This window comes from Grus americana, chromosome 19 (genome assembly GCF_028858705.1).
Source record: "Grus americana isolate bGruAme1 chromosome 19, bGruAme1.mat, whole genome shotgun sequence".
Lineage (NCBI taxonomy): Eukaryota > Metazoa > Chordata > Aves > Gruiformes > Gruidae > Grus > Grus americana.
The window spans coordinates 11,304,434-11,315,463 of record NC_072870.1 but is presented as its reverse complement, the minus strand read 5'-3'; the positions used below and the strand labels follow the sequence as shown (position 1 = coordinate 11,315,463).

At 54.9% G+C, this 11,030-nt stretch overlaps 1 protein-coding gene and 1 long non-coding RNA gene across 2 annotated transcripts; one reads left to right on the top strand and one right to left on the bottom strand.

The window, feature by feature from the left end:
• Nucleotides 1-1,751: 1,751 nt before the first annotated feature.
• On the bottom strand, nucleotides 1,752-4,927 carry MRPS23 (mitochondrial ribosomal protein S23). Its single transcript, XM_054847393.1, has 5 exons — nucleotides 4,752-4,927; nucleotides 4,406-4,573; nucleotides 3,747-3,824; nucleotides 3,509-3,632; nucleotides 1,752-2,206 (listed from the first exon to the last, which is right to left on the bottom strand). Exons 1-5 carry the CDS (start codon nucleotides 4,793-4,795, stop codon nucleotides 2,060-2,062), a joined length of 561 nt encoding a protein of 186 aa, XP_054703368.1. The 5' UTR covers nucleotides 4,796-4,927; the 3' UTR covers nucleotides 1,752-2,059.
• Nucleotides 4,928-7,363: 2,436 nt separating this feature from the next.
• LOC129214968 (uncharacterized) lies at nucleotides 7,364-8,613 on the top strand. Its single transcript, XR_008579864.1, has 3 exons — nucleotides 7,364-7,619; nucleotides 7,702-7,834; nucleotides 8,286-8,613. It is a non-coding gene; the product is annotated as an uncharacterized LOC129214968 (long non-coding RNA).
• The last annotated feature ends 2,417 nt before the right edge of the window (nucleotides 8,614-11,030 follow it).

Sequence of the window (11,030 nt, the reverse complement as noted above, 5' to 3'; positions counted from 1 at the left end):
GAAAAGGCTCTTTAAGTAATGTTGGCAATTTTTTAGAGAAGTGACAACAAACAGGAGACCACCAAGCTGTGAATGAAGCGAGTGAGAAATCTCTCATGTGTTACTACATTCGACTTCGTAGAACTACTTCTTCTTTTAAAGTACTTCCCTTTGCAAATTTTGCCAAGCTAAGAGCATCATCAACAAAACAGGCAAAACAGGACACTCAAAATTTTTACCTCTGTAGAAATCCATGAAAGGCAAAGACACCAAGCTGCAGCGTAGGAGACACAGAGCTGTTCGTCACTCTGCCCTTGGGCTGGCGATAGTCGCTTGGGCCAGGCAAGAAAACCGGGCAGAAGGAGGGAAATTCACATCCCAGCTGCCAGCGGTTTCCTGAGGAAGGCAGCTTGCCCAGTCCTCAGCCAAACCAGAGACCCCTGCGACCAAGGGATCCCCCACCCAAAGGCTGCCTGCTGAGGAGCAAAGGGATTTAATCACAGTACGTGTCCTCTCCTGTGCTGCTTCAGGCTGAACCCCATTTTATTGCATTTTTGTCCTGTTTACATTAACGTTTCTCCCACCATTCACCCAGCAGGGTGGTTCCAAACTTGGGAACTGGAGGTGAGTGCATCCACTATATTCCCTCTGCGGGGCTGCTGCGGAGGGATTTAGCGAGTCAGGCGGTAATTCCTGCTCCGCGTGGAAGAACCGCACTCAGGCAGGTGAACGTGCACCAAGGGCAGCTCTGGAAACCGATCCCCCAGAGCTTACGGCTAAGACAGAGGGGTTTTGCTCTTTGTAATAAAACCTCACGCTCTTCTAGAATTACAGAGCAGAATTAGGAATAAAGTTTGACCTTCCAAGGATAACTGAGTAATTCTACTGTAATTACATTGCTACCAGGAAGTGAACCAAGCCACACAAAGCCAAACCACGGGCATTTTTAAATCCTCCCTTTCACTGCCACACAATACGGATTCCTAAAGGAGGGGTTTTGCATCACATACAGCAGCAGTGTCACAAAATTGCGTTGCAGAGAATGTGTCTGGGAGACGGGCACGAAACCAAAAGGAAATCCCCTCTTTGCCTGGTAGGAGAGACGCAGACAAGGAAGGAGAGAGGAGATTGATGTGATTTACACCTGTTTGGCTTTGGTGATGGTGGGAGTTTGGGGTTTTAAAAACGACACAAACAAAAAGGGAAAAACACCCACACAAACAAAAAGGGAAAAACACCCGCCAACAGTAATCGGTTTTTGTATAGCTCAAAGCCAAAATCTTCAATAAAAAGTAAGCTAGGCACTGGAGTTTGCGGGCATGGGAAGAATGCCATTCCAGTCGGCTCTGAATCCTACTAAGATTATTTTCTTACGTTGTTCTATGCCAAAGTTTCCACGACTTTCTGCAGCAGCACTCAGCTCTCCAGTGAACAGCTGTAACGTCACATCTTCCACACTTCTGCAGTGACCAATTTCATTGAACAGTCACTAAAAACCTGCAAAGGTCCAAATGATCTGGTATTGTTACACTTTACCCTCATCTGACTTTAAGCAAATGATGGAATAGGAAGAGCACATTGTTAGGTTTATATAAATAGCAACTCTCCTCAATTAGCTATAAAAAGATGACACTTCAGCGGCTGTTATAGCGCATCAGGCAAGCGGTATCTGCCATTTCCACAGCAGGACTGTCACAAGGCCTCTACCATCAAGCACAAGAAGTTAAGAAACACCTTTACTACTGTAAATAAGACACCTGAAGAGACAGGAATTCCAATTTCTAAAGAAAATGTTTAATTCTCCTCTCTTATTTTCCAACTCACAATTTGAGATAACATTCTTGAACCTCGAAAAAAGGGGATTATCTCCAATTTTAGAAATGGGGAGATGGAAGAAGAAGAATGCGTGCCACAAACATGATCGTGGAAGGCACCAGCCGGATAACTGAGGCATATTCCCCGTAAGAAAACATCTGACAGCCCCCAGGATGCAGCGGCAGAAATGCTGGCTCCCGAGCAGGCGGCTGCCGCAGCCAGGGCACACACTGCGGCTGAGCATTACAAGACGACAGCACGGCTGTTAGGAGGGTGAGGGATTCTCCTTCTGAGTTTCTGCCAACTCTGGTGTCTGCTCCTCCTGATCTTTCTTCTCTCCCAATGCAGTCTGAAGCTGCAGGGGCAACATGGAATCCCTGGTTTCAACCTCCTGATGATCCTGTCGTGCTACCTACAGTTAAAGACAAGGATTACCAAAAAACAGGGTCGGAAAAAGTTTCTGTCAAAGTGTGACTGAAGAGAGCAATAGAAAGCGACAGCCCCAGTTTGTATGTCCAAAAAAAGCTGTTAAAAAATTTCTAATTCATGCTTAGATTATTGTGAAGGTACAATACAGCGTCAAGGTATCACCAGGGCAAGACATTTAAAAAGAGCCTGCTGACCTCAAGCTGAAAGATGAAAGAAAGTTACTGATTTCATCTTTTCACAGGCTCATTGGACAGCACACTTCAAGTAGAACCAAGTTCTGTTCCTCTTCAGCCTCTCTTACTGGGGAAAGCACTAGGGACGCTCGGCCCAGGGATCGTTGGATAACGAGGAGAATGGAGGGTGTATTACAAAAGACAATAATACATTAATTCAGCTAGCAGAGTTTAAAACTGCAGCTTTTATAAACAGCTCTTCTCCCTTCTTTTTGAGGGTGTTCAACTAAAAGGACAGCATTCTCAGAAGAAATTATAATCAGTTAGTCATAAACAAGGTACAAGATTGCCAACCATCACAGGGCAGCCAGGTTCTACTCTACCCAACGCATGTTCTAGAAGCTTCTTCACTTTGGTGTTTTACCCCAGTTTTCGATCTGAGTTACATGACAACTGCCTGAAGTAATGAGGAACTAGACTCCGCGTGCCCAGGAGCCGTTTCCCCTCTTGTAGATCAGGGAAAACAAAAAGCAGTGACAGAACACTTCAGACAGTTACTTTCTTGCCAAAAATATAAACAAACAACCCCCAGACCTCAATTCTCTGTTTCAATACCTTTAAAAAAGCAAAACAAACAAAACCAAATGCCAAACTGCAAGACTTAAGCAAAACATTCCAGTTCAGGATAAAGATTAAAGAACAAGAGTGAAGGTGCATTAGGCTACTAATTAACTATTGAAAAGGGATGGGAAAGTGTGTTAGTTGTCTTTGAATCAGAAGAGGTTCTCGGTTACCCCCCGCTACTGTATGGAGATAACACGTATACAGTAATACATATACATATTTCCAAATGGTTTATATAGAAAGCACTGAAGACTTAAATCTCTCATCACCAGCACGATTACTCCTCTGTTCTGTCCCACAAGAAGTACCCCAACCTTGGCCAGTCACGTTCACGACTAAGAGGAAAGGTTACTCTGCACAGCAAAGACATTTTATTACGACCATCCGGCGCGTGACTGCCTTGCTGAGAATTTAATTCAGACTAACTCTACGTTAAGGGCCTGGGAGTGAAGTTTTCTGAATCCACTCTGTGAATATTTAATACTTACTTTATCTGTTCCTCTCCTCTGTAAAATTACTCCACTGGCTAAAAGGGCTTTTCCTGTTTCTTCAAACAATTTTTCTTCTTCAATTTTTCCTTCTTCTTTCAGTTCATTGAACTTTTCAACAAACCTGGATTTCAAGATCACATTTTTACTCTCACAAATAACATTTTAGTTCACTGACTTCAGAGGAGAAAGGGACAAGTTTCAAAATATTTCTAGTTTAATTACAAATAAATCTTACATCTCGCAAATAGATTTGTAGTTTGATTGCGACAGGTCGAAAGGTCTTGGACCACTGCCATATATTCTGTAAAATCTCCTATTCAAAAAATAAGAGAATTTCATTTTTCAAACCATCAAAACCGGCTACATCTTGCAGTAAATAAACAACATCAGTCAGCTAATCTGGGCTACAACAAAAAGCATTCACATAACTCTTTCTCCTTTTTCCATTAGCTATTATGTTACACAGAGATAGTCCTTCCAGAATTTTGTGATTGTTTCAATAAATTCTAGTTAATCTTCACGACCACTGGTGAGCCAGAGGAGCACTGTAACTTCTCCACAGAGGGGTTAAGTCAGCCCAACCTGGCCACCCACCGCGGCTTACGGGAGTTCGGCGTTGTACAGGCGTCTGCCTTTTCTACTGCGAATGAGCATCCTCTGCCCGGGATTATAAACACACGGGAGGTAGGGAACACGGGAGAAACGCGAAGTGCAGTTTCTCTACGACAGAAACTAGCAGAGAGAACACCGGCTGAAGGACCGGTGACAGCACGGGCGGCGGGGTTCCCCCCGCGGGGCCGGGGCCGGGGCCAGGGCCCAGAGGAACCTCCCTGGTGAACGGCGGAGCTCAGGCACCCCGCGGCGGCCGTCCCGGCAGGGAAAGCGGTAACTCACGCTCGCACTTCGTCCTCCTGGTAGAAGATGGGAGGGATGACATCCTTCACCTTGCCGTAGCGCGGCCGCGGCAGCCGGTAGACGGGCTCCCTCAGCGGGGGAAAGGCAGCGTAGACGTCGAACCACAGCGGCTTCTCGATCACCCCGATGCGGAGCAGGTTCCGGGTCCTGCCGGGGGAGAGGAGCGGCGGAGGGAGCTCAGGGGACACCCGCACCGCCCCGGACTTGCGCCTCCCCGCCCCCCCCGGGGGACCCCGGGCCTCCCGGCTCGCCCGCCCAGCGTCCCCCAGGCCCCCGCGCCGCCCGGCAGCAGGAGGCCCCGCGCACGACCGACCGCCCTCCGCACCGGCTGAACACGCTCCCTATCTTCTGCATGCGGTTCCCCGCCATGGCAGCGCCGGTGGCCGGGCCTCCCCTAGCAACGCCGCCACCCTAGCAACGGTCTGCCCTTCCACCCGGAAGCGGAAACGCGCGACCTCTCCGCCACCGACCGGGCCGCTGCCAGGGCACGCAGCCAACAGCCGAAGGACGGCGGCGGAAGGCAGCGCCCAGGCAGCGCCAGCCGATGGCCGAGCAGGGGCTCAGCCCGATCGTGTTCCCCCTCCATTTAAAGGGCCAGCGCCGCCGGCCCCACGGCCACCCCCTGCCCGAACACCGACACGCGGGGCCGGGCCCCGCCACCCGGCTGAGCAGCGTGGCCCTCCCGCCCCCCTCGCAGCCCGGCCGTGGCTCCCGGGGAGGCTGGGAGACCCAGGGATGGCAGCCCTTTCCATGGGGCTGGTCTCCCCTCAGGAGATGGCGGTGCCAGGCCCGAGGCCGGGGCTCCCTGCGGGACCGGGGCTCCCTGCGGGACCGGGGCTGTCCGGACGGGACGGCCGAACCTCTCCCGCCTCAGCCCCAGCACTTGAAGGACCAGGAGTCCCGAGGCCTGCGGAAAGCCACAGCTCCTCAAGAAGCCTCTGCCGCCATGTCGTGCACCTGCGGGGAGGAAGGTGGCGGCACCCGGCAGCAGCAGGGCTTGGGGCCGCAGCCCTCCAGGGGTGCTGAGGACAGGTGAAACGGAAGGGCTGTGTCCAGAAACACCAGGGTCCTCCTTAGCACCAACCCTGGAATAAGATGACACCAGTTGTGCTTCCCTAAAGCCCCCCCACCCTGGCCTTAGGGCCGTGAGCGCCGGCAAAGCAAGATGGTGGATAAAGCCCAGCTGTGAAGGCCGCGGTTGTGGCCCCGCGGCAGTGGCTGAACACGTGCGGGCCCTGGCAGAGCGGCCTGGCTGCTGTCTCTGGTTTCTGACGGAGCCGTCGGGGCTGCCCCGCTGCCGGCCTTGGCCGACTGCTGCGGGTGCTGGGGAAGGACAGCTGTCCTGGGTGAGGGACACGGTCCCAAGGAGAGGAGGAGCTGCTGTCGTCCATGCCAGCTGGTCCCACAGGGAGGGGACACGTCAGAGATTGCTGTTGCATGCTGTGTCTCCTCAGCAAAGTCATTTCTCTCCGTACGAGAGGAATGGTGTCTCCAGAGGCTGGGGCTCGTCTCCTCCACCCATGGCACTTTACATCTGCCCTGTCTGCCATCCCCTGAGCTGAGCACCGCTATGTCCCCACGGCAGCCAAGGAGCTTGGGGACCGGTGGTGACATTGGGCCGCAAACCATCACCAGCAGTGGGATGTGGGGAGGATCAGTCTCACCCCAGTCGCCTTTGGGTGCAAATGGTGGGATTTGGTGTGCACGAGCCCTGTGCAGGGGTTGCACCATGGCCGGATCCTGCCCTGCCAGCCCCAGCACTGCTTGCTGGGCCCAGGAGGTGGCAGCAGACGGTACCTGACCCGCACAGAGCCCCAGTCTGTATTTTTTACCTTGATTTATAAAATCCAGCAGCTGCACCCAGGCTATTTGCCCTGTGTAAACAGTCTCCCCCCAGTCAGCCTTTCCACCCTCCTGCCTTTGTAGAAGTGCGTGGCAGCGAGCAGTGCCTGGTCACTAGGTGCAGCCCGTAGCTTGGGAATGAGCTGATGGGGAAAAAAATATATCCCTCTTTTCATCTTCCAGCCTTGGGAAGGAAGGGGGCAGTAAATTTCCACTGCAGACTGACAGCCAGCAGGTACTCGATGCCAGTCTACACCACCTCTAACATTCATCGTCATCTGACCCCCCAGTTTTCAGTCCTGGGCTTTTCTCAGCTGCTGGTTTTCTTAAAACACAGTTTTGAAAGACAAATCCCTTGCCCCCATACAGCAGAAGAATTCCAAAGGGAGTTGCTGGGACCGCTCTAGGGCTGCATCTGAGCTGCTCAAAGGACCTGGCAGGCGCTGGTCTGTTCAGCTCTCCGAAAAAGCCCTGGCTCCCCCACAGGCTCGCGACAGCTTGCTTGGCCACGGCAGGAAGGCAACATCCAGGGTTTCGCCGGCATTTCGATGCTTTTGACATTTAAGGCAAGAATGCCTTGACTTTTTCCAGCATCTTCTTTCACAGGGAAGGTTTCCAAGCCACACATGAGGCTGGGGAGCTCTAATCCTGCCAGCAACCGAAAGCCGCTCCCGGACAGTTGGCGCAGGGCAAGCAGGCTCCAGCCCCGTCCCTTGCAGGCACACGGTCCCATCCCCGCAACCAAGGGGGATGCTCCATGTGCCCCCGGCCCTGCCGCTGCCGCCCAGGTCTGCCCACGAAGCGCCATGCCCCGCAGGCTCTGCGGCTCCCCTGCGGCTCTCCTCCTCCTCCTGCGAGCCGTGCCGGCTGCCCACAGCAAGAGGGGCTGGAGGCGTGGAGCGGTCCCCGTGGTTCACAGCCCTTCTGGTGAGACACTGCCTTGCTGAGGCTGCCCGGGGGGTATTCCTCACAGACAGCACAGGTCAAAAGTCCTACCCTTCCCCAAAATGAAGGGTGGGAAATTGAGGTTTTGGGTGCTGGCTGGGGACATGGGGCCAGTTCCTGTCAGTGGGGCTTGACGGGTGCCTGCCCTTCCCTGGCAGAGACCCTCCCTCACTTTTGAGTCCATGTGCTGCTTTTTGAGCCTCCAAGGAGTTTCTCACCAAAAGTTTTCCTCCTCCACGCTGTTGCAGGGAACATGAAAGGAAGGGGAAGCCAAGCCCAGCGCTGAGCAGGCAATTCCCTACGGGAGCAATGCTGGGACCAGCCTCTACGGGAGCGATTCCACCAACGCCGTCCAGCTCCGCACTCTCCAACTTCGCAGGGCCGGTGATCCCGCCAGCTCGGCACGGTGTGGAAGCGTGCAGGGCTGGAGATGAATAACACGTATTTCAGAAATAATTCATTATAATAACGTATTTCCATTCCACCAGGAGACACTGCGAAGGAGCCAGACTGCCTGTTTGACAGATGCGGAGGAGTTGCTGTGCGATAGCTAATGAAACATTTTAAAGAAAACTCACACGCCCTGTCCCCAAGAGGCTTGTTATTTTCAGAATGGAGTGGGTAAGCCACAGCATTTTTCCTTTTCCGCTCTTTCCTGAAAGGCAGGTTCCCACACGCGTAGCTGGCCACGGGCGTGCTGGGAGCTTCCGCAGGGAGCCACGGGCACAGCCCCCCCCGCCAGCGTGGGTCAGCAGTTCTGCCCCCCATCCTGCTCGGTGCTGGGATGTTTCCCCGGTGTGGAGCCCACCCTCGCAGCTTCTGACCCCAGGGGAGCCGATTTCGCTGGAGCCTGGCCGAAACCCCAGCGTGGGGAGGGGAGTGGTGGGTGCCCCACACACCCACTGTGCTTCGGGGTGGCGTTGCTTTGCCAGCCGAGGTGAAGCAGGGAGGGACGTGGTGTCCCCAAAGCATCCTCGGCTGTGCCAGGGCTTTCCCCAAGCCCCAGGCTCTCACTGCCGCTCGCTCGCTCGCCGTGAGCTCACGGTGCTCTTCTCACGCTCTCCCACAACAGGCACTGGAAGGGACCTGCTCCCGAACCCCACAGCCTGCCGGGGGGAAGCAGGAATTGCTCCTGGACGGAGACAGGAGCTCGCTGGTGATGGGTCTCCTGCAGCGCTCGCTTTCTTGAGAAAAATCACAGGATGCAAATTCTGCACCAACACAAGCAGCGAGGCAACGAGCCAGGGCGGCTTTTGGGCATCTGCAGCCAAGAAGGGGCACAGCTAGAGCTGGGCTAGAGCTGGCATTTCCCTCCCCACCCCCCTTTCTTTCTTCTTCCCTCTGTAAAGAAATGGGAGCAAAAAGCAAAATACACCAGAAAGACACCAGAGTGTTAAGAGTACAACAGGACTTTATTATATGAATTACTATTAAACATCTTTAAGAAAAAAATCACTTACGGAAATAAATTCTAAAATAGCGACACTCACAAACGTCACAGATCTTTTGTTCCTTTTAAACCATTTTGTATAGAAGTGATACAAACGTCACTGAGAATTGTACATTTTTATGTAAGAAATGCATTTCGGCTTCCAAGCCGGTTTTAGTGAACTTTCTACTCATTAGACCCGATTTTTTTTCTTTAAAGGACATAAAAATAATCACTCTTCATCCTCCATTAAAATGATGCTTTGTGCCTCCAAGACATTTTGAAATGGCTACAGAGTGACATCATTCAGAGAGGCTTTGCCTAGCCCAGGATATTTAAGGGCAAGTTGTTAGACCGTGTTAGCAAAGACATCCCCGAGCCCTCGCGGGGTGCGTGCGCTGCCAGCCCGCTGCCACCCCGGTGCTCACGGCTGCGGTGCCCGCTTTTGGCGCAGGACCCTTCGTGGTTAGCACGTGTGGCCAGACCCCCTGACAGGAAACCTTTGCTGGCAGGGCAGACAGAGCCAGCGAGGCCGGGGGCTTCGCACCCACCGCGTGCACAGTGACACCCATCCCCTCCCCGTGGCCCCACGCCCCAGCTCGCAGCCCCCAAACCGCGCTTCCCCTCCCGGGTTTCTCACGGGACCGCAGCGGTGGTCCCGGCAGGCAGCCTTGCACGGGCTCCGTCGGGTCCCGGTAGCATCGCAGAGGATGCCAGACGCCCCGGGTCCGATGCCAGACCAGCCCACGGCAGAAGCAGAGACAGCCCGCTGCCTCCCGGCTCCTCTCCACCAGCAAACTACGGCTCAGTGACAGAGACAACTTGGAGGCAACGTGTTAACTAACGTGCAGACTGAGCAGACAGCGGCGAGCGGAAACAGCGGCATTTACCACCGCGCCGCTTGCTGCCGGTAAAGCCAGCGGTTCCAGCAGGACTGACCTGTGACGTGATGCGAAACGTGGCTTGCCCAGCGCTACAGACTGCCAAAGAGAGCTCAACGCGATCCTCCGCAGCCGCGGCATGCCGCAGCCCGTCCTCCAGCAAGGACGAGCAGCACAGCAAACCCTCCAAGGGTTCGGCAGCAGGGAAGGCAAGCTGCAACCGCCCAGGCACAAGCGCTTCACTGCCTCTCCTCCCCGCACGCCACACCAGCCCTCCAGTAACAACCTCCTTGGCCGGGAGAAGCAGAATTTCCTTCCCACAAAAGCCTCAGCTCCTGCCCAACTGCCTGTTGGTGCTTCCTGCGTTCATGGAAACTTCGCTGAAAGTTAAGCCCTTGGTAGCTAAGAGGTGCTGGAACACTGACAAGCTGACCAGGTTCCAAGCTTGATTTTCTTCCAAATATGCAGAGAGCTGCTCTGGACTGGGAGGGAGCAATGGCAGGCTCCTACAGACCCCAGAGCCGGCGGAGGGTAGGACAGGAGCCCCTCCTCTCTCTCCACCAGTCTCAGGCTGGGGATAAAAGTCCCACCCAGGGACTAAAGGAGCTTCTGCTCCCAGGCCCAGCCTCACGCTTAGCCCCTTTGCGCCCACAGCCACGCTTGCACCCCGAGCCAGGCGGGGACACATACTGCTCCAGACACCCGTCACCCACACGGTGCAGAGCAGCCCGGTGCAAAGCGCGCCGTGCCTCCGGCACCTCCCTCCACCCGACAGCCGGGCACGCAGCCGGGAGCAGGGCAGGCTCGGAGCCCGCACGCGTCGAGGCACAGCCACTGCGGCTTGGGACGGCTCTAACCCATCAGCTGGGCTGCCACGACTCAAGGGATGCTCCTCTCTCCTTCCTTCCAGAGAAAAGGAGCAGACACCACAGCCAGGATCAGCTCGGTGGGGTGGGTCTTCTGCTGCTTTGATTTTAGGAACCCGAAGCCCACTGGGCTCCGGGCCCCTTCCAGCCCAGCGCATCCTGCCCTCGCCCTCAGCACCCCAGCCTTGACCGAGCCCCGGTGCTGCCGGGAGCGCTTCGTTTGTGCCAGCAGTTCGCTACCCAGACCCTGCCGCCCCAGACACCTCGAAGCAGCCCCGGTCCTGGCCAGGGACCAGGGAGGGGGCGAAGCACATGTGTCCCCACCGGTCCCCGCCGCGGCTGCGGGGGCGACGGCAGCGGCACTCAACAGGTGCACCGGCTGCGCCGCTCGCGGGGAAGGAAATCTTGGCGTCCACTTCAAAGGCATGCGGGCTCCGGGCGGGTTTGAAAAGGAGCCTGTCGGGAGCCAGCGCCTGCAATGTGGGCTTTTGTTACCAAACCCCGCAGAGAGGCAGGGAAAACAGTTGCATGTGTGTTTGATGGCTGGGGTTTCTGCGTCTGCCGCCTTCGCAGCTCCGATCTTGCAACATTTGTGCTGGTTTGCAGGAGCCAGAAATTGAGAGAGGCACGTCTATAGCCAC